The sequence below is a fragment of the Euleptes europaea genome, chromosome 9, assembly GCF_029931775.1.
Source record: "Euleptes europaea isolate rEulEur1 chromosome 9, rEulEur1.hap1, whole genome shotgun sequence".
Lineage (NCBI taxonomy): Eukaryota > Metazoa > Chordata > Lepidosauria > Squamata > Sphaerodactylidae > Euleptes > Euleptes europaea.
In genome coordinates, this window is record NC_079320.1 from 2,467,438 (window position 1) to 2,489,481 (window position 22,044).

At 49.8% G+C, this 22,044-nt stretch overlaps 1 protein-coding gene across 1 annotated transcript in view; it reads right to left on the reverse strand.

Moving 5' to 3' along the window:
* The window catches only part of SIGLEC1 (sialic acid binding Ig like lectin 1), a 47,316-nt gene that overhangs the window by 21,857 nt on the left and 3,415 nt on the right, over positions 1-22,044 (reverse strand). Inside the window, exons 3-14 of the mRNA XM_056855758.1 lie at positions 21,512-21,808; positions 19,558-19,821; positions 18,991-19,245; positions 15,720-16,019; positions 13,907-14,161; positions 11,636-11,938; positions 9,816-10,070; positions 8,613-8,912; positions 6,410-6,670; positions 4,894-5,196; positions 3,830-4,081; positions 3,118-3,429 (exon numbers count right to left, since the gene is read on the reverse strand). Coding sequence (XP_056711736.1) covers positions 3,118-3,429; positions 3,830-4,081; positions 4,894-5,196; positions 6,410-6,670; positions 8,613-8,912; positions 9,816-10,070; positions 11,636-11,938; positions 13,907-14,161; positions 15,720-16,019; positions 18,991-19,245; positions 19,558-19,821; positions 21,512-21,808 — 3,357 coding nt within the window. The remainder of the gene's footprint in view (positions 1-3,117; positions 3,430-3,829; positions 4,082-4,893; positions 5,197-6,409; positions 6,671-8,612; positions 8,913-9,815; positions 10,071-11,635; positions 11,939-13,906; positions 14,162-15,719; positions 16,020-18,990; positions 19,246-19,557; positions 19,822-21,511; positions 21,809-22,044) is intronic.

Below are 22,044 nucleotides of genomic sequence, written 5' to 3' on the forward strand. Positions count from 1 at the left end.
ATTCGAAAACTATGAACGAGCATGTGGCTCTGGTCCGGGAAGTTCTGCAACGCCTGCGTGACCATCAACTTTTCGCAAAACTAGCTAAGTGCGAATTTCATCAAAGCAAACTCACGTTTTTGGCATACATCATCTCCCACCAAGGTCTTCGCATGGACCCCGCCAAAGTCCAAGCCGTCCTCGATTGGACTCCCCCCACCAACCGTAAGCAAGTACAACAATTTCTGGGATTTGCAAACTTCTATCGGGGATTCATCCCTAACTTCGCCCAGGTGGCTCTACCCATTACGGACCTACTGAAAACTAAGGGAAAAGTAAGCTCGGCTGCCTTGCCCTCCGCAAAAATCCTATGGACTGAGCAATGCCAAGCCGCTTTTCTGGCCCTCAAACGCCTCTTCACTTCGGAGCCGGTGCTACGGCACCCAGACCCAAATCAAATGTTCATTGTGCAAGTCGATGCTTCCGATGTAGCCATGGGAGGGGCTCTCCTCCAGCAAGGACCGGATGGTCTTCTTCACCCTTGCGCTTACTTTTCAAAAAAAATTGCGCACGCTCAATTAAACTGGCCCATCTGGGAGAAAGAGGCCTCAGCAGTTCATCATGCACTGACTCTATGGCGACAATTCTTGGAAGGGTCTAAAGTCCCCTTTGAGGTTTGGACCGATCACAAAAATCTAGCTGCCCTCACGGGGTCCCATAAGCTATCGGCGAAACAACAACGGTGGGCGGAGTTCTTTGCTCAGTTCCGTTTCACCCTGAAGCACGTCCCTGGGAAGCAGAACGTTCTCGCGGATGCCCTCTCCCGTTTACCACAATATCCGGTAAAACTCGAGAGACCCACCAACTCTCTGTTCACCCCTATGCAACGTGGGGCCCTACCTATGCTGGCTGTGCAAACACGATCCCAGCATCAGCACGCCTTACCCAACTTACAAGCTCCGGCAGCCCAACCGGCTGCCCAGCCGCCACCGCAACAGACCGGCGTTCCCGCCCTTCCTACCACTCCGGCCGCCCAGCCGCCTGCAGTCTGCGCGCCGCCGCACGTAAGCACTAGCCCCATAACTGTTTCTAAGATCTCCATGGCCGACGGGGGGGCCCCCTCCAAAATCCCCATCTCCGAGTCCTTTTTAAATGTCCTTCGGGACCAGTGCCTTTTAGAACGCTCCGCTCATACCCTACCTCCTGGTGTTTTGGAACAGGGAGGGTCCTGGTACAAGGACTCGAAATTGTATGTACCCAAAGCTCTCCGGAAGGACGTTTTACATTTAGCTCATGGAGCCAAAACAGCTGGGCACTTTGGGTTTCTGAAAACCCTTCACTTATTGCGCAGACAGTTCTGGTGGGGGGGAATGCGTTCCGACATTGACTCCTTCATCCGCAGCTGTCCCGTTTGTGCCGCTGCGAAACGATCGCAGGGCAAACCCCCGGGACTGCTACAACCTCTTGAAACGCCCAGCAAACCTTGGGAAGTGATTGCTATGGACTTTATGACTGATCTCCCTCTCAGTGGGGGTAAAACTGTGTTGTGGGTTGTTACTGATTTGTTTTCTAAACAAATACATTTGATTCCATGCGCAGGGATCCCCTCTGCTCAGAAACTGGCCCGCCTCTTCGTGACGCATATCTTTCGTTTACATTCGTTTCCGCGTAAGATAATTTGTGACCGCGGAAGTGGTTTCGTTTCTAAGTTTTGGAAAGCTTTCCTCAAGTTGGTGGGAGTGGAACAAGGGTTGTCTAGTGCATACCATCCTCAAACTGATGGTCAAACTGAACGTGTCAATGCTGTACTTGAATGTTATTTACGCTGTTATGTTAACTACCACCAGGATGACTGGGTGGAACTGTTACCTTTAGCAGAATATGCCTACAATAATGCCATGCATCAATCCACAGGTTTTAGCCCATTTTTTGCTGTGTATGGACAAGATTTCAGTCCTATTGCTCCTGCAGATGATGTAGAGGGGGAGGGGAACCCCGACATTGCCTCCTGGGCACACGCCCTCCGTACCACTTGGCCCTGGCTCGTTAGCAACCTCGACCGGGCCAAGCGTAAATACAAAGCGCAAGCTGACAAACATCGCTCCCCCGGGGGTGATCTGCAAGTGGGTGCTTTGGTTTACCTTTCCACCAAAAATCTCCGTTCCACCCGTCCGTGCCATAAGCTCAGTGCTAAATTCATTGGCCCTTTCCCCATCACCCGGGTCATAAACCCTGTCACGGTGGAACTGGCTCTCCCCAAATCCTTGAGGCGTGTGCATCCTGTTTTCCACATTAGCCTCCTCAAACCCCATGTTGCTTCTCCACAGTGGCATCCGGATCCACCTCCTGCGCAACCCATCATGGTGGGGGGGGAGGAACACTTCGAAGTCTCCAAGATCCTTGACTCCCGTGTTCACCATGGCAACCTGCAGTATTTAGTCCGTTGGAAACATTTCCCCCCTGCCTATGACGAATGGGTGCGCGCACGGGATGTCTCCGCCCCCGACCTCGTCAACGCCTTTCACATTGCTTACCCGGATAAGCCAGCCCCCTTGCGAACTGGGAGGGGGCCTTGAGGGGAGCAGAATGTCAGGCAGCTATCTCGGTTTCGTTATTGCCTCTGTCTCTGCGTTGTACTGTCTGGCCCTCAAGGTCGCATACCTAGGCCTGGGAACTCAGCTCCTGAGAAACTGTATTCAGCCTATGCTTGTAATCTCCCGCCTTTTCTGCCTTATATTATCTCCCAGCTAGTGAGTCTCTCATAGCTGTCATTTTATTCGTTTGCACTGTATGCCTATTTGACCAGTAAAAGCCATCTGTTTGGACTCTATATGACTTTGTGGTGATTTCTGGTTCTGTGGGCCAAGGGCTGACACCTCCCTCATCATACATCTCTTCTACTACATCTCTACTAAGTAAGGTGCTGTCAGGTGCCAAGGTGCCCATGAGCTCTAAGTTGGGGACCCCTGTTACAACAAAGCAGGAAACGGTCAAGCCAAGGCCGCTTCTTGGCAGATCTCAGCCCTTGGGGTGTGGGCTCAGGGGCTCAGAAGGGGCCGGCAGGATCTACCCCCAAATGCACACTGCAGAAGTATTGACAGGGGTTCAGAATGCCCCATGATGTGCCTTGACACTCACTCTCCACCGTGAGGTCCAGGGATGCCCTCGCCGTGCCAATGCCGTTGCTAGCGAGGCACTCGTACCGCCCTTCGTCATCCAAGTGGACCTCTTTGATCTCCAGCCTCAAGGAGTTGGGAGAGGAAGCAACACTCAGCCGAGGCTCTGGTGGCGCTCCACGGCCTGGGAAAGAGCTGGTGGACGCAAGGACCTCATTGCCTTGGCGGAGCGACAGTTCCGATGGGGGGTTGCTGTCGACAGAGCACACCAGGATGGCCAGCTGCCCATTCTGTGCCTCCAAGAAGGATGCTGCTTGGACATTCCTGGGTGGGTCTTCCCAAAAGAAAAGAGAGAAATGAGCAGAACCCCTTGCGGCACAGACAGCACAATCACAGACAGGACACAGCTCCAAACAGGCTTGGCAACTTCCAGGTGGATCCTGGAGATCTCCCAAAATTACAACTTATCTCCAGACTACAGAGATGAGTTCCCCTGAAGAAAATGGATGCTTTGGATGGAGGGTGCATGGCGTTATACCCCACTGAGCTCCCTCCCTCCCCAAACCCTGCCCTCCCCAGTCCCCAACTCCAATCTCCAGGAATTTCACAACCGGGAGTTGGCAACCCTACTGGTGGGTTGCACCCATCTGTGAACCTGAGTTGAGCACTTCTGGGGCCCCAAAGCATCACCAACAAAGGATCCTTTGCCCAATGAAACCACCCCCAGGACTTACAGAGGACATTCAGGGTGCCTAGGGAGGAGTTCCGCACTCTCTGGGGAGTCTTCACCGCACAGTAATAAGTTCCTGCATCGGCCACAGTGACCTTGGGAAGGGACAGCGTCCGGGAGGGGCCCTCCGCATACCGCCTGTGGTCCTTATACCAGGCGTAGCGCGGCTCTTCAGCTGCACCGCTGTCAACAGCGCAGGTCAGGTTTGCAGAGTCCCCTTCGAGAACATCCGGAGGAGAAATCCAGATCCGTGCCGCTAAGTGAACGGGGAAGAGAGACACGCAAAGATCTGTTCCTGGTAGGCCGGCACCCTTCTGGATACATGCTGCAAAGGCTTCTTTTGGAATTCAGCATTAAAGCCTGGCTACCACCAAGAGTCTAGATTTCCTCTGCCCCTCCCCTTATATCACCCAGGCTGAACTCGAGCAATGTCCTATGAAAGCAAATCACCTGGCTTGTCCAGGTCTCAGCAGCCCTGGAGCAGAATCCAATGTCCCTTGAACAACATCCCCCACCCCCGGGCTTAAGCCCATCACAGAATGCCCTGCTTCGGCCACAATCTCATTCTCTTGGTGGTGGCAGAAAGTGCCAGAAAGTCGCAGCTGATTTATGGCAACCCCAGCGGGGTTTTCAAGGCAAGAGGCATTCAGAGGTGTTTCGCCATTGCCTGCCCCTGCATCACGACCCTGGACTTCCTCGGTGGTCTCCCATCCACGTATTAACAAGAGCCGACCCTGCTTAGCCTCCAAGATCGGATGAGCTCGGGCTAGGCTGGGCCATCCAGGCCAGGGCAAAGCGCCCTTTAGTTTGGTGTTAATTAGAAACTCAGCAAGGGGAGGGAATCAACAGAAAAAGCCTCTGTGGAGATCGTTGCCAGTAAATGATCACAATTCAGGGTTGGAAAGGGCACTGCTCTGGGGGTGATCACATCTTGAAGAAACCCGCCAATGCTGTTTCCCATTATAAAGCCTGGAGAGATCCTCTCCCCGATCTCCCAGTCGCTTTCTGCGTCAGGCCCTCTGCTCGCCCGCCTTCCTCCTTCAGGCGTCCTCGGCTCTCGATACTCACTTTCTGCAGTGAACCTGATGGAGACGCTGCTGTTACCGTAGAGGTTGCTGGCCCAGCACCCATAGCCCCCTTCGTCCTCCATCACCACATCCCGGATCTCCACCCTCAAGCTGTTGTATGAAGCAGAAACTCTGAGCCGGTGGTTGTGAACTGTGTCGGAGCCGCTGCTGGATGCCAGGAGCTCATCTCCCTTGTACATGACCAGGTGAGATTGGGGCACACTGTCTGTGGTGCACTGGAGCACAGCTGCTGGCCCGCCCTGCATCTGTAGGAAGGAGGTCAGCTGAGGTTTCCGCGGGGGGTCTGTGAGGGCAGAGGGAGCTCAGCATTAGGAGAAGTTTGAAATTTCATTCATTCATTCATCCATTCATTTGTTTGTTCATTTGTTCATTCATTCTTTTGGTCATTCGTTCATTCATTTGTTGGTTTATTCATTCATTCCTTTGTTCGTTCATTCATTCAATCATTTATATCCTGCCTCCCCTCCCCCAATTGGGGTCCCAACCAAAGCAGCTTACAGCTTTTTTTAAAAAAAAGCACAACAAATACAGGACGATAGCGGGAGAGGTTTCGGAAAGAACCACAGGACTTCTTTCTCTCTCTCTTTCTCTGCCAGAGCTTCCAGCCAGCTCTAGGCTATGCCCCTCAGGCTAGGAACTGAAGGAGAAGAGCCCCTTGGTTCTTGCCCTTCAGTTCCCATCTCTGGCCACTCCCAGTCCTCTGTGAGCAGAGGAGAAACAGACTCAAGCCAGATCTTATTCGGCGGCGGCTGACTCTGTAGCAAGCTCTTTCCTGCTTCCTCCCCTCTTTCTCTGTGATCAGCCATTTCTTCTCCTGGATTCGGAATTTCATAACAGCAAGCGAGTGCCCATGCTGGAGCAGACCAATGGTGCATCTAGTCCAGCATCCTCCTGTTTCCAGTGGTGGCCAGTCAGAGGGAAGCCCCAGAAGCAGAGTCCTTTGGCAGCAACCCTCTCCTATGTCTGGTCCCAACTCTCTGACAAATCAGAAGCATACTCTGCCTCAGAATCAGGAGGCCCCATTCCACTATCATGGCCAGTGACGGACCTATCCTCCTCCATAAGGTTGGCCAACTCCCTTGTAAATCCATCACCACATCTTGTGACAGTGAGTTCCACCACTTGCCTACCTATTATGAGAAGCCATAACTTGTGAAATTCAGTAGGAAAAGGCCTGGCCACTGAGTTTGTCTTGTGCAACGGGTACACTAGGAAAGATCTTTGGGTAGGAAAACAGCTCAGGGGGAAGAGAGAGCTTCTGATGCACAAGAGAATAATAGAATCATAGAGTTGGAAGGTACCACTGGGGCCATCTAGTCCAACCCCCTGCACCTGGAGGCTGGCAACCCTATCTCTAGGCTCCCCGTGGAGGTTGGCATCTGGAGGTGCATTGGTCCCAAATGAAAACACAGGAGATTTGGTGGTGAGGGACCCCACAATACAAAGTCTAATACTGGCTACAAATTCAGGAGGGGTGTGTGTAAAGTCCCACTTACAGAAGACGGTTATGCTGAGAGGCTGGGAGGTGCTGGCGCTGGTCTCCTCTGCAGAGTGGGCCTTGCAGTGGTAGGAGCCGGCATCCCTGCTGGTTATTTGCAGGAAAGCGAGTGTGCTGGAGTTGCTGTTCGGGATGCGCTTGGAGTTCTTGTACCAGGAGAAGGTGGCATCGCTCAGAGCACTTTCGAGCATGTCGCAGGTCAGGGTGGCCGCGTCTCCTTCCAGCAACTCGGGGGATGGTGAGGCCAAAACTCGGGCTGCTGGATCCCAGAAGAAAAGTCACAGGAAAATCAGAAGCTTCTTGACCACACATGAAGCTGCCTTATACTGAATCAGACCATCAGTCCATCAAGGGCAGTATCATCTACTCAGACAGGCAGAAGCTCTCCAGGGTCTCAGGCAGAGGTCTTTCACATCACACTACTTGCCTGGTCGCTTTAACTGGAGATGCTGGGGATTGAACCTGAGACCTTCTGCATGCCAAGCAGATCCTCTGCCACTGAGCCACAGCCCCTCCCCAAGAAGACAGAGATGTTCCACCAGGCCTATGATTGAGGACAGCAGCAGTCTCCATCAAAACTGGCCTCCCTGTTCCTGCTTTATGTATAATTAAACCTCATCCATCTTGCCCACCCATCTTGTCTTTCCTGACTGAGGATTTATACATGATTCTATTGATGCTTTGGGTTGATAATGTATAAATTGTGGGTTTTTATTGGATTTTAATAGAAACTCATGGGTATTTTTCTGTTTTTAAACTGATTTGTATAGTATGTAGAAAAGGAAATCTATATCAATTATTAAGAGCTATACAAAAAAATCGATTATTCCAGCTCTACAATGCGTTCTCGAAGAGTATGCTCTACTCAGTTCTTAGGTGTCCTTCCTCCTCTGCGAACTCCACCATATTTCAGTAATTTAACAGTCCTGGGTTTCTGAAGAACCTTTATGCTTGCTTGTCTGAATGTTGTGCCTTCAGCAGTGCTAAATGAAAGATTTGGAAATTTACCCTACCCCTAAAGACTTTGCTCTTGTAATATGAAGAAAATTGATACACTTTCTCACATGATGTTGGAATGTCCCCATTTCAAACTCCAACATGACCAATGGATCACTCCTATTTTAACGAAATTACCTGCCACCATAACAGATGATAAAAAGTCCCCCCATTTTGCTGGTGGATAGAGATCCAAGTATAACACTGGCAGTGGCCCAAGTACCTCTTCACCATATTTTCCTTAAAGAAATGGGGGGGGGGAATCTCCCCAGTATTTGCTCAAGTCCTGAGGGTCATGGGAGCTTGGAAGGAAAGGAAACTGATTTGTATATGACTGTGATTATATTGATGCAAGCTGCCCCGAGCATGACCTTGGTCAGGGAGGGGCAGGATATAAATTTAATAATAAAAATAAAATCACCTACTGCCTGGGCCTTTTAATTGGAGATGCCAGGGATTGAACCTGGGACCTTCTGCATGCCAAGCAGATGTTCTTACGGACTCTGCCCTGAGGGAGGTCCTGGTAATATGCAATGCTTGCAGAAGAAACTGAATGCTGGTCTGAAGGACCTCAGAATTGCAATTGAGAAATGAGAATCCCTGTCAGATTAAGGACAAGTCTGGAAAGAAGCTCTTATTCTCAAGCAGGTGGCATATAAAATCTCTAAATAAATAAAATACTGAAAAATGACGTAGCTATGTAGATGTGCATATATTAATTACTAATTATTGATGGCTAATTATTAATGGCCCTGGCCTGGATGGCCCAAGCTAGTCTGATCTTGTCAGATCTCAAAAGTGAAGCAGAGTCGGCCCTGGCTAGTGTTTGGAGGGGAGACCACCAAGGAAGTCCAGGGTTGCTGTGCAGAGGCAGGCAAGGGCACAACCACCTCTGTCTGTCTCTTGCCTTGAAAACCCTACAAGGTCTGCATAAGGCAGCTGTGACTTGATGGCACTATACGCACATACAGTTATGAATGATGGCCCTCCGAAATCTGTGGCACCTTAAAGGCTAACAGATTTCTTATAGCCGAAGCTTCTGTGGATCACAGCCTGCGATACCAGCTGAATCCTGGAGTGCAAAGAGCTGATAGCTTGGCTTTCATTTTGGTGAGAAATGTTTGCAAAACGGAAGTAAAAGAGGAAGCCCTGGTCTGACTCAGCAGAGATCCATGGTGAACAGACTCGCACATCTTTTCACTTACTTTGCACGCGCAAGTGCAGGCGCGTGAATGAGGAGCCATATGCGTTGGTAGCAACGCACCGATAGCTGCCCTCGTCCTCTGGCACGATTTCTCCCATCTCCACCCGCATGGCATTGCGGGAGCTTGAGACATGGATCCTTGGGAGGGTTGTGCTGGTGGAGCCGGTGGATGCCAGGAGGTGGTCTCCTTTGTAGAGACTCAACTCAGCGGGGGGATTGCTGTCTACTGAACAGTGGAAGAGGGCCGTCCTCCCTTTCTCCGTCTCCACGAAGACGGCCACTCGAGGAGGTTCAGGTCGGTCTGGAAAAGAAGAACATGCAACCGCCATGTTATGTCCAGCAGGTGTGGACACATGACAAAATTGGTGCCGGAAGACCACTCCAAAGCTCCCTTAGGCAAGGCTGAACTCTTAGTTGATGGAGTTCAAAATTTTCCCCTCTGGCTGGCAGCAGCTCTCCAGGCAGAGAAGGATCTTCCCCAACTCCTGCTACGTGAGACAACTGGGGATGTGGTGGACTGAACACGGGAACTGCTACAAGCAAAGATGAGATGCTGGGGTGGGGGAGGGCTGTGGTTAAGTGGTAGAGCCTCTGCTTTGCAGACAGAAGGTCTCAGGTGCAATCCAGTTAAAAGATCAGGTAGTAGGTGATGTGAAAACCTCTGCCTGAGACCTTGGAGAGCTGCTGCCAGTCTGAGTAGACAATACTGACCTTGATGGATCTTGAAAGTCTAATTCAATAGAACCTGGAGACCTCTTGAGATTACGGATGATCTCCAGAGGTCACCTGGTGAAAGTGGCTGCTTTGGAGGGTGGACTCTATGGCATTATACCCTTCTGAGGTCCTTGCCCTCAAATCTCCAGGAATTTCCCAACCCAGAGTTGGCAATCCAACTGCCAATGGAAATAATAATGATGATGATTATAATGATAATAAGTAGAAGTAGAAGTAGTAGCAGTAGTATTTCAAACATTTATTAGCCATCTTTCTACCTTGCAAAAGAGGTTTACAATATAAATAAAACACATAAAAGATGACAAAAATCAGAGTAAGGGCTGCCACTAAATTAGTCAAATGCAGACCTCGATAAAATTTAGGACATTTAGGACCTCGATTATTCATCATATAACCGATCTTTAAAAAATAGTCTTAAACTCGAGTTCTCTGGTTTCTCGAATGCAAGCAAAAAGCTGGTTGCTCTTACACAGCACAGACAAGGAGATGGAGGTGGAGCTTTTGCTGACTCCGTGGCTCTCTACCCGGCAGAGATACACCCCGGCGTCCCCTCTGGCCACCTGTGGGTACACCAGTGAGTCCCTGTGGGCTTCAGAGAGGCAGAGTCCATTCCGGTACCAGGTGTAGTTGGCCAAGGTGGAGGAATTGCTGCTCACTACGCAGGACAGACGGACCTCCTGACCTTCAGCCACCTCAGGAGACGGTGTGAGGACGATCCTCGCAGCTAAAGGTGGATTGAAGAGAAGGATGGAAATGTTAGTCAAAAGAAGAAGAAGAGTTGGTTTTTATACTCTACTTTTCTCTACCTTTAAGGAGCCTCAAAGCAGTTTACAACCACCTTCCCTTCCTCTTACCACAACAGACACCTTGTGAGGTAGGTGGGGCTGAGAGAATTCAGAAAGTACTGTGACTGGCCCAAGGTCACCCAGCTGGCTTTGTGAGGAAGAGTGGGAAAAGCAACCCAGTTCACGAGATTAGCCTCCGCCGCTCATGTGGAGGAGTGGGGAATCAAACCCGGTTCTCCAGAGTAGCCTCCGTCCGCTGCTCTTAATCAATATGCCCCGCGGGCTCTCTTTGGCTGAGCAGCACCCACCACAACTGCCGATTCGGTTAATTGCTAACCACAGGATGTAAAATTCCCTGCCCGCCACCTTGGGACCCAAACACTGCAAGGTGAGGTATAACTTTTATTTATTTAAACCATTTCTATGCCCCCTTTCCACACAATTCAGGGTCCCAACATTACACCATTTCAAACAGAACATTAAACATTAAACCATTTCAAACAGTAAAAAGCATTTACATATACATACACACACACACACACACACATACATATTTTAGTTTTATTTAATTCATATGTACCCAGCCTTTCTCCTCAATGGGGACCCAAAGCAACTTACAGCGTTCTCCTCACCTCCATTTTATCCTCGCAACAACCCTGTGAGACAGGTAAGTCTGAGAGTGTGTGACTGGCCCAAGGTCACCCAGAGAGCTTCCAAGGCACAAGTGGGGATTTGAACCTGGGTCTACAAAAATACTAGTCTGACACATATATAATATATACAGAGAGAGAGAGAGAGAGAGAGGTGTAGTGATTAGAGTGTCAGACTAGGAGCTGGGAGACCCTGGTTCAAATCCCACTCCTGCCATGGAAGCTGGCTGGGTGACCCTGGGCCAGTCACAACACTCTCAGCCTAATATACCTGACAGGATTGCTGTGAAGATGGAGAGGAGAATTATGTAAGCCACCTTGGGTCCCCATTAGGGAGAATGGTGGGATATTAATGAACTAAATACACAATAAATAAATAAACATACAAAGGGAGGAGGACTAATAAGACTTAGTGAGGGAACACCAAACAAAAGCAAACAAAAAAACTTTTTACCTGTTACAAACAACATCCAGAAATAAATAGCTTTGCAATTTTTAGATTTGCTTTGCCATGTAACGTGAAGCCATTTTAATGGTTAGTTCTGAAGGTTAGCTCTTTTTCCAGCTGACCTGTGATCGCATTCTCTGTTCTAGTGGATATACTTCTCATGGATATTCCCCAGTTCATTTCATACCATTTCATTTCATATTGCCCAGTTCATATCACTTCTCCACCTGTTTTTATCCCTCTGGGGCCCAATTTTCACCTCATCATTCTCAGTAGTATATATATGAGAATTTAAGCATTATAACCTTAGAGAACAACAAAATTTTCGGGGTATGAGCTTTTGAGAGTCAAAGCTCCCTTCATAAGAAACAATATATGACAATATAAATGTTCTCATCTCACTTACTTTCAGCTGTGAAGTCAACGGAAGTGCTTGAGTCTCCATAGCGGTTTTGAGCATAACACACAAACCGTCCCTCGTCTTCCAGTGTGACATCTTCAATGCTCACCTTGAGCGCGTTGTGGGATGAGGTCATGCTCACCCTGGGGTCAGCAGGTGAGTAGGAGGCATTAGTGGATCCCATGAGAGCACCCCCCTTGTGCAAAGCTATCTCAGATGGGGGGTCGCTGTCAACCGTACACTGGATGATGCCCAGATGTCCCTCTTGTGTCTCTAGGAAGGACTGGATGACCAGTTGTCTTGGGGGGTCTGTAGAGGGAAGACAGTTTGTTTGGTATAGAAAGATGGAGGCTAAGGTTCCTGAGGAAACAGGAGAGAAGTCTTGACCCTCTCATGTGGGGTTGGGCCTTCCCTACTCCTGTTCTGTTACATCCTGGACCCAACAACATTAAAAAAGCAAACACCAGAGGTAAGGTTGCTATTTCCAGGTTAGGAAATTTCTGGAGTTTTGGGGGTGGAGCCTGGATGGGGGAGGATTTGAGGAAGGGAGGGTCCTCGGCCTGGGGAACAGATCTCTTTAGTCTGGAGATCAGTTGTAATTCTAGGAGATCTCCAGGTCCTACCTAGAGGTTGGCAACCCTAAGAGAGGCTATGATCTCACATCCAAGCTGCATGCAATTGGCTCAAGACATTTTGATGTCCAAGGCAGAAACTCTAACTGATCTCCTCCCTTCCACGAATTAACTGGGATCCACTGAGAAGTTCTCCTGCACCAGCTTCTCTGAAATGAACGGAAGGTAGGCAAGATCCTTATAATCAAAGGCATTTGATTTCCCCCATATGCACCTCTCTTCCTGTTGCCCAGTCATGCCCATCCACAACCACATTGCTGCTGTTTTATAATGGGCTTCCAATTGGATAGACCCCATATATATATGGGGTTGACAATGAGGAAATTGAAATTGTTCAAGGCTTTCTATTCCTTGGCTCCACCATCAACCAAAAGGGAGACTGCAACCAAGAACTCAGAAGGAGATTGAGACTGGGAAGGGCAGCCATGAAGGAGCTAGAAAAGATTCTGAAGTGTAAGGATGTGTCACTGGCCACCAAGACTAGATTAATTCATGCCATCATATTCCCTATTACTGTGTATGGGTGTGAAAGCTGGACAGTGAAGAAAGCTGATAGGAAGAAAATAGATTCCTTTGAAATGTGGTGTTGGAGGAGAGGGTTACGGATTCTGTGGACTGCCAAAAAAAAAACAAATCAGTGGGTTATAGATCAAATCAAGCCTGAACTGACCCTAGAAGCTAAAATGACTAAATTGCGGCTATCACGTCATGAGATGACAAGTCACTGGAAAAGACAGTCATGCTAGGAAAAGTTGAGGGCAGCCTTCAATTTGCCTTCAATAAAGGAAGCCACAGCCTTCAATTTGCAAGATCTGAGCAAGGCTGTCAAAGATAGAACATTTTGGAGGACTTTCATTCATAGGGTCGCCATGAGTCGGAAGCGACTTGACGGCACTTAACACACACACATACATATATATATATTTCAAGGCCAACTGATTGAGTCCATAGCTTTGCAAGAATTATAGCCCCACCCAAGGGGGGCGTGCTTGCTCAGTGGTAGAGCATCTTCTTGGCATGCAGAAGGTTCCAGGTTCAATCCTCAGCATCTCCAGCTAAAAGATTTGGCAGTAGGTGATGTGAAAGGCCTCTGCCTGAGACCCTGGAGAGCGGCTGCCAGTTTGAGCAGACCAGCGTCCCCAACCTTTAGGAATCTGTGGGCACCTTTGGAGTTCTGACACAGTGTAGTTGGTGAAGCCCATAAGATGGCTGCCACAAAAATCACTGCTGAAGGAGGTGGAGCCAGCCGCAAAATGGCTGTTTCAGCTTATCTTCAGCAACACAATGAAGGTCTTTGTGCCGTGGGGGAAGCTGCTGCCAAAGCAAGATTTTTAACAATCTGCACAGCCAATCAAATCTCCAGTGGGCAATCAGAAGCCTTGCTGAACAGAAACCCCGCTTGGCCCTGCCCACTTTCTAGAAGCCCTTGGCGGGCACCAAGGAAGGTGTCAGTGGGTTCCCGGGTGCCCATGGGTACCTCGTTGGAGGTCCCTGGAGTAGACGATCCTGACCTTGATAGACTGAGGGTCTGTTTCAGTATAAGGCAGCTTCATGTGTTCATGTGCAAGCAACACCTACAGTGCGCCATATGGACCCCACTGGCAGCTTGTTCTTCAAGCCACAGGCTCGCCCAAGGGATACTCACAAAGAACGTGCAGAGTGACAGCTGGCGATATGTTGGTGCCCTTCTTATTCTGGGCCACGCAGTAGTATGTCCCGGCATCTCTGCTGACTGCTGCTGGGAAGACGAGAGAGTTTTCCCTCCCCTCTCGTAGCCACTTGGCATTCTTGTACCACGTATACGTGGTCCCTTCTTCTGGCTCCAAGGTGGCCATGCAGGTCAGGGTGACCCTCTCCTCTTCAGGGACTTCTTCAGAAGGACTGACCACCACCCTGGCAGCTGGGAACACAAACAGAACAGAGAGACGATTAGTTTTTTGGCTAATTAATGCCATTCATGAGCACAACCATAAGAATAGAAGAGCCCTGCTGGATCAGACCAGTGAGGGTCCATCTAGTCCAGCCTTCTGTCTCACATAGTGGCCAACCAGTTATTTTTGGAGGGCCAGATACAGGTAGGGTTGCCAACCTCCAGGTACTAGCTGGAGATATCCTGCTATTACAACTGATCTCAGGCCGATAGAGATCAGTTCCCCTGGAGAAAATTGCTGCTTTGGCAATTGGATTCTATGGACTCCCTCCCCTCCCCAAACCCCACCCTCTTCAGGCTCCACCCCAAAAACCTCCCACTGATGGTGAAGAAAAACCTGGCAACCCCAGCTACAGGGCATAGAGGCCGAGGGCTTCCCATGCTGTTGCTTCCTTGCACTGGTAGTCAGAAGCTGACTGCCTCTGATCATGGAGGTTCCTTTTAGTCACCATGGCTAGTAGCCACCAATGGACCTCTCCTCCATGAATATGTCTAATCGCCTTTGTGCTTGTGGGCTTCCTAGAGGCCCCTGGTTGGCCACTGTGCTAACAGACTGCTGGACTTGATGGACCTTTGGTCTGATCCAACAGGGCTCTTCTTATGTTCTTAAACAGAGTTAGAGTCTCAGGTCTTCTATGCTTGGCTGTTTCACTTGCCGTCGCCTCTCCTATAACTTTGGGTCTTTTTGGATTATACATGCCATTTCTGACCATCAAAGGTCGCCTCGCTCTCCCCCTGCATTTTGCTCGAGTTTTCAGGGACCTGTTTTATCTCAAATTTGCAAATGTGGGGAAAGGCAGGGGGAAAGCGAGGCATCCTGTGATGGTCAGAAACGGCATGCATAATCAAAACAAAGACCTGAAGTCATCGGAGGGGTGACCGTGAGGGAAACAGCCATGCATAAAAGGACACAGATTCCCCTCACCCAAGGGGTATGAGCCAGTAAGCAAAAGATAGATCTTCCCAAAGGGAACACCCTAGGGTTGTGATGTGAACTCTGGGTTGGGATACCTGGAGATTTTGGTGGTGGAGCCTGGTGGGGAGAGTGGGGTTTGGGGATGGACCTCAGAGGGGTGTAATGCCATCCAAAGCTACCATTTCCTCCAGGAGAACTGATCTCTGTAGTCTGGAGATTGGTTCTAATTCTGGGATATCTCCAGGCAACACCTGGAGGTTGGCAACCCTACCCTGCCTTCTAGCTGCACAGACTGACAGCAATTCTCCAGGGTCTCAGGCTGAGGTATTTCACATCACCTCCTGCTTGGTCTCTTTTAACTGGAGATGCCAGGAACTGAACCTGGGGCCTTCTGCATGCCAAGCAGAGGCTCTGCCACTGAGCCATGACCCTTCTATGGAACTGTGAAGTCCAAAGAATTGCTAGACCAGTACTGGGAACCAGCAGGAGCTTTTGGGAGGTGGGGACGTAAAAACTGCCAATGCTACAACATCACTTTGAGTGCAAACTCTTTGTAAGCCTTTTAAAATAATATCTCAAGGGGCTATCTTATTCTGCAAAGATCGGACTTACTCTGGGCACCGAAGAATCTCGTAGTGGTGGCGTTCCCATACTTGTTGGTTGCAACACACTGGTATTCACCCTGGTCTTCTGGGACCACCTTCTGGATTTCCATCTTCAAGGAGTTGCGGGTCGTGGTGATGGCGATCCGTTGGTTGGGGGCTGAGTGTGAACTGGTGGTCGCGAGGAGCCGCTTGCCTTGGAAAAGGCTCAGGGCAGACTGGGGGTTGCTGTCGACAGTGCAGTGAATGATGGCCAGCTTCCCTTCCTGGGTCTCTTGGAACAAGGCAAGGGTGGGGGGCCTTGGTGGGTCTGAAGAAGGCAAAAGAGAGAGTGAACACGCATGAAGCTGCCTTCTGCTGAATCAGACCGCTGGTCCACCAAGGTCAGTATTGCCTACTCAGACTGGCAGCCACTCACCAGTGTCTCAGGCCAAGCTCTTTCACATCCCTTACTGCCTGGCCCTTTCAACTGGAGATGTTGGGGACTGAACCTGGGACCTTCTGCTATGCAAAGCGGAGGCTGTTCCACTGAGCCACAGCCCCTCCCTAAATACATAAGGCTGCTCTATAATGAATCAGACCACCAGTCCATCAAGGTCAGTCTTGTCTACTCAGACTCACAGCAGTTCTCCAGGGTCTCAGGCAGAAGGTCTTTCGCATCATCTCCTGCCTGGTCCTTTTCACTGGAGATGCCGAGGACTGAACCAGGGATCTTCTCCCTGCCAAACAAAGGCTCTTACTTCTAAGCCACGGCCCCTCCCCAAAGTGCCGCTATGGGAGGTGCCACTATGGCAAGCAGGTTGCCAGCTTGCTAAGAGGGCACTCCTTTCCAAATGGGCATCATGTTACATCACTAGAGGCCCAATTCAGATGGCAGGAAGTTCCAAAAGCAGCTGGTGTACATTTTCTTGGGAGTGGAGAACACTGGATACTTGGGTTTTGATTGAATTTGAATTTCAAGTTCAGTTTTAATTTTAAATTTTATCCTATCCTTTTTAGCTTTCTGCTTTTAGGGATGGCATCCCAAATTGATAACTACTGTAACTGCTGTTTCTCCCCCCACACACTGGGATGAAAATGTAATAGCAGACTAAATATTGTGATCCTTGACCTGGCTAGCCCAATCTTGTCAGATCTTGGAAGCTACGCAGGGTCAGCCCAGATTAGTAGAGAAGAAGAGAAGAGTTGGTTTTTTAATATGCCGACTTTCTCTACCACTTAAGCGAGACTCAAACAGGCTTACAAGCACCTTCCCTTCCCCTCCCCACAACAGACACGCTGGGAGGTAGGTTGGGCTGAGAGAACTGTGACTAGCCCAAGGTGAGACCACACTTGGAATACTGTGTACAGTTCTGGTCACCACACCTAAAAAAGGATATTACAGAGCTTGAGAAGGTGCAGAAAAGAGCAACCAAAATGATTACGGGACTAGAGCAACTGTCCTATGGGGAGCGGTTAGGATGCTTAGGGCTGTTTAGCTTGGAAAGAAGGCGGCTGAGGGGAGACATGATAGAGGTCTATAAAATTATGCATGGTTTGGAGAGAGTGGACAGGGAGAACTTTTTCTCCCTCTCCCATAATACTAGAACAGGGGGTCATCTGCTAAAGCTGGAGGGTGAGAGATTCAAAACAGATAAAAGGAAGTATTTTTTCACACAACGCATAGTTAAATTGTGTGGAACTCCCTGCCCCAGGATGTGGTGATGGCTGCCAGCTTGGAGGGCTTTAAGAGGGGAGTGGACATATTCATGGAGAAGAGGGGTATTCATGGCTGTTAGTTAGAATGGATACTAGTCATGCTGCATACCTATTCTCTCTAGTATCAGAGGAGCATGCCTATTATTTTGGGTGCGGTGGAACACAGGCAGGATGGTGCTGCTGCAGTCGTCTTGTTAGTGGCTTCCTAGAGGCACCTGGTTGGCCACTGTGTGAACAGACTGCTGGACTTGATGGGCCTTGGTCTGATCCAGCTGGGCCTTTCTTATATGTTATGTTCTTAAGGTCACCCAGCTGGCTTCATGTGTAGGAGTGGGGAAACCAACCCAGTTCATCAGATTAGCCTCCGCCACTCATGTGGAGGAGTGGGGGAATCAAACCCGGTTCTCCAGATCAGACTCCACTGCTCCAAACCACCACTCTTAACCACTTCACCACGCTGGCTCTTGGATGGGAGTACTTGGATAGGAAACCACAGAGGAAGTCCAAGGTTGCTACAGAGAAGCAGACAATGGCAAAACACCTCTCTTTTTCTCTTGCATTGACCTGGATGGCCCAGGGTAGCCTGATCTCATCAGATCTGGTTGGCCCTGGTCGGTATTTGAATGGGAGACCACCAAGGCAGGCCAGGGTCGCAACACAGAGCCTCTGAACATCTCTTGCCTTAAAAACCCCACAAGGGTTCACCATAAGTCAATTGAGACTTGATAGCACTCCACCACCATCCCTGACCTGGATGGCCCAGGCTAGCCTGATCTCCTCAGATCTCAGAAGCTAAGTAGGGTCAGGCCTGGTTAGGACTTGGATAGGAGACCACCAAGGAAGTCCAGGGTTGCTATGCAGAGGCAGGCAACAGCAAAAACACCTCTGTTTGATTCTTGCCTAGAAAACCGCAAGAGGGGGTCACCATGAGTTGGCCGCAGCTTGAGGACACTTTAATTTATGTGATGACACACATTAATATCGGGCAATTGGCTTCCTTTTCAGGGCATTCTGCACAACAATCCTGAGAAGGAAATTAGGTTGAGATGATGACTGGTACAAGGCCACAGAGCAAGCTTCATTGTTGAGTGGGGATTTGAACTCATGTCTCCCCAATCGGACTCACTAACCATTACCCCATAGGGGTTCTCAGAGCTTCTTGTATGAAGTGGGCTATTTTAATGGGACTGGAGATGGGACCGGAGATGGGACCATCCTCAGCTATGTCCCAACCTCAAGAAATTTCTCTCCAGCCCCCACTGCTCCACTTGGATCTCTTCAAAGGATTTAATGGTCCTATATTTGGTTGATCTACCACATGATCCATCTTGAAAAATCACCCTCCTGCTATGCAAACAGAAAGCAGGATCACACCCCTTCTTTCTAGCACCTTCTCTCTTATGCAACTAAGGAAAAATGCATCATGGCACTTGATCTGATGGGAGAAAGGGGTCCCATTTCTCTATGTTTCTGTCCTACACCAGGCCTCTTGATTACTCCATAAATTCCTCACACCCTGTTGGAAGCATCCTTTTACATTTATTCTGGATATAAAGTGTAAATAAGAGCATCTGAAAACTCACAGAAGACGTTTATCCCAACAACTTGGGACTTCTCACTCCCCTTGTCGTTCTGCACTTTGCACGAGTAATATCCCATGTCCTCAACAGCCACCTCATGAAACACCAGGCTCCGGGCGGTGCCTTCCTTAATCCAGATGTTGTTCTTGTACCAGCTGTAGTGGATCTCTTGCTTGTCTTCCCCAGGAATGTTGCAGGTCAATGTGATGGTCCCACCTTCCTGGACATCAGAAGAAGGGCTGACGGAGAGCAGGGCAGCTGCAAAGGGAAGGGAGCAGGAAAGGTGGGGAAAGGCAAGGTTCAGTTATGCTCTGCTGAAAGCAATCCTGGCTCTTCTCTCCCTTGACGGACATGAAATGTGGCTACCCCTGGGCTCCCAGAATTACTACTGATTCCCAGTTGCCCTGGGGGAAATGGCTGCTTTGGAGGGTGGGTCCCATGGCATGTTGCAGTCCTTCCCCAGGCTCCACCCCAAACCACCAGGAATTTCCCAATGCAGAGCGGGCATCTCTAAGCATCTCACCTGTTCAACTCCACCTACCAGATGTGACTCTTGCCCTTGATACTCACTGAAAACATAGAGTGTTGCCGCTTTGGCCGCTGTCGTCCCAACAAGATTTTCTGCCTCGCAGTGGTACTGGCCAAAGTCTTCTCGTGTGACACTCTGGAGGGTCTTCACCTGCCCCTCTCCATAGGCAACCCCATTTTTGTACCACCTGTAAGCAGTGACTTCTGGGTAGCTGCTTTCAACATTGCATGTGAGAGACGCAGCATCCCCGGCACGGATGTTCTTTGCAGATGGGCTTATTGACACTTTGACACCTTTGGGAGAATCTATGGGGAAACCAGCAAATGAAAGATGGTTGAAAGTGGCATTTGTACTTGCAAACACGGAAACCACTGGCCTCAGTTGGACATGGGGAAGTTCTTGGGAACAATTGCTGGGTATTCTCAGTGTCAGGAAATATTTGGCCAGCTTTCATTTCCCTGCACAGTAGTTGTGGTGGCAGTGAGAAACGATTGCTCACCTAAGGATACCTAGAGAAGAACTAGAACCCAAGACTGCCCAGCTCATAACTCTCACTCTTGGCCTCTTCCCCCCTGCTTTCCCAGTGGTGTGGACTCCACTCTTTTTATGTCCCCTCTCTTTTTATGTCCTCTCTTTTTATGTCCCCATCTAGGGTTGCCAGCAGTACTGGGCAACCAGTGGAAGGGTTGGGGTGAGGCTGCGTCCTGGGAGAAAAATTATAAAGAAAAAGAAGGCCTCATCTACTTACAGGTAGTTCTCACCATAGAGTTCCTGGTGATTCCCAGAGCTACCCAGAAATGACAAGGTACCTCTAGGAACTGTCAGGAATTATTAAGATTGCCAATCTCAAAGTGGTGGCTGGAGATCTGCTATTACAACTGATCTCCAGGCAACAGAGATCAGTTCACCTGGACAAAATGGTCACTTTGGAGGGTGGACCTATGGCATTATATCCCATTGAAGTCCCCTTCCCAAATCCCGCCTTCCTCAGGCTCCACCACCAAATCTCCAGGTATATCTCAACACAAAGCTGGCAACCCTAGGAACTTTATGGTCAGAACTTCCTACATGTAGACGAGGCCTTATTTTTTCTTTTTAATTCCTACCCCCAGGATGATCAGCCCCCCTCATTTGGCCCCAGTTTCTGCCCACTGATCAGGTGAGCATTAGTGGACAAGGGCCACAACTATCTGAAGGTCTCCCACCATAAGTGGGAGGGGCTGTGACTCAGTGGTAAATCATCTGCTTGGCATACAGAAGGTCCCAGGTTGAATCTCTGGAATCTCCAGTTCAAAGGACCAGGCAGTAGGTGATGTGAAAGACATCAGCCTGAGACCCTGGAGAGCAGCTGCCAGTCTGAGTAGGCAATGCTAACTGTGATGGACCGAGGGTCTGATTCAGTATAAGGCACCTTCATGCATGTTTCAGTTTTGGGGAGGGGCCATGGCTCAGTGGTAAAGTATCTGCTTGGCCAGCAGAAGGTCCCAAGTTCAATCTCCTGCATCTCCAGTTGGAAGCCTCAAGTAGGGTTGCCAACCTCCCGGTACTAGCTGGAGCCTCCTGCTATTACCACTGATCTCCAGCCAATAGAGATCAGTTCACCTGGAGAAAATGGCCACTTTGGCAATTGGACTCTATGGCATTGAAGTCCCCTCCCCAAACCCTGACCTCCTCAGGCTCTGCCCCCCAAACCTCCCGCTGGTGGCAAAGAGGGACCTGGCAACTCTAGCCTCAAGTCACAGGTGATGGGAAAGACCTCTGCATGAGACCTTGTACAGCCAACCACCTGTTTGACTAGACAATACTGACTGTGATGGACCGAGGCTCTGATTCAGTATAAGGATGCTTCATGTGTGTTCCTATAAACGGGAACCCTATGTGGCAAAAGGTGTCCTGGGCAGACATGGAACCAAACCCCAAGAAACAGAAGAGAGCTATAGGAGTGGAGCCAAAGGGAAGGCCTCCCTGTCCTGCCCTGGCAGCAGATCCACTCACGTTTCACCTGGAGCCTGACCTCTCCCACCGTGGCCAGGGCTCCCACGGACACCTTGCAGCTCAGCTTCTGGTTGTGATCCTGCCAGGAGATCTGGGTGCTGAGGGTTTGCTTCTGCAGCACTTCTCTGGTGTCCAGCTGGACCCTCCCTGAGACACGGAAGGCCTCTGTGTTGTACTCCGTCCACTGCAGGGAGATGCTGTCGTACGGGCAGACGTATGGACTGGAGCAGTTGAAAGTCACCAGCTGGGCCTCGAGCATGTCTTGCGGGGAGGCCAGAGTGGGACTGTCGGGAGTGTCTGAGGAGGAGGGCAAGAAAAGGAACAGGGGGTTCTCCTGTTATACTGCTACCCATCTGTGACTTCCCGGCCATTTATGCCAGAGAGGTTTGCCTCGCAATCCCCACGGGACTGTTTCGGGGCTTGCTTTGGATTACTCATGATTTTTCCGACCTTCAGAATTCACTTCGCAGCTGCCGCTCACTTGTCCCGCGGTTTCAGGAACCTGTTTTATCACGAATTTTAATTTTGCCTCG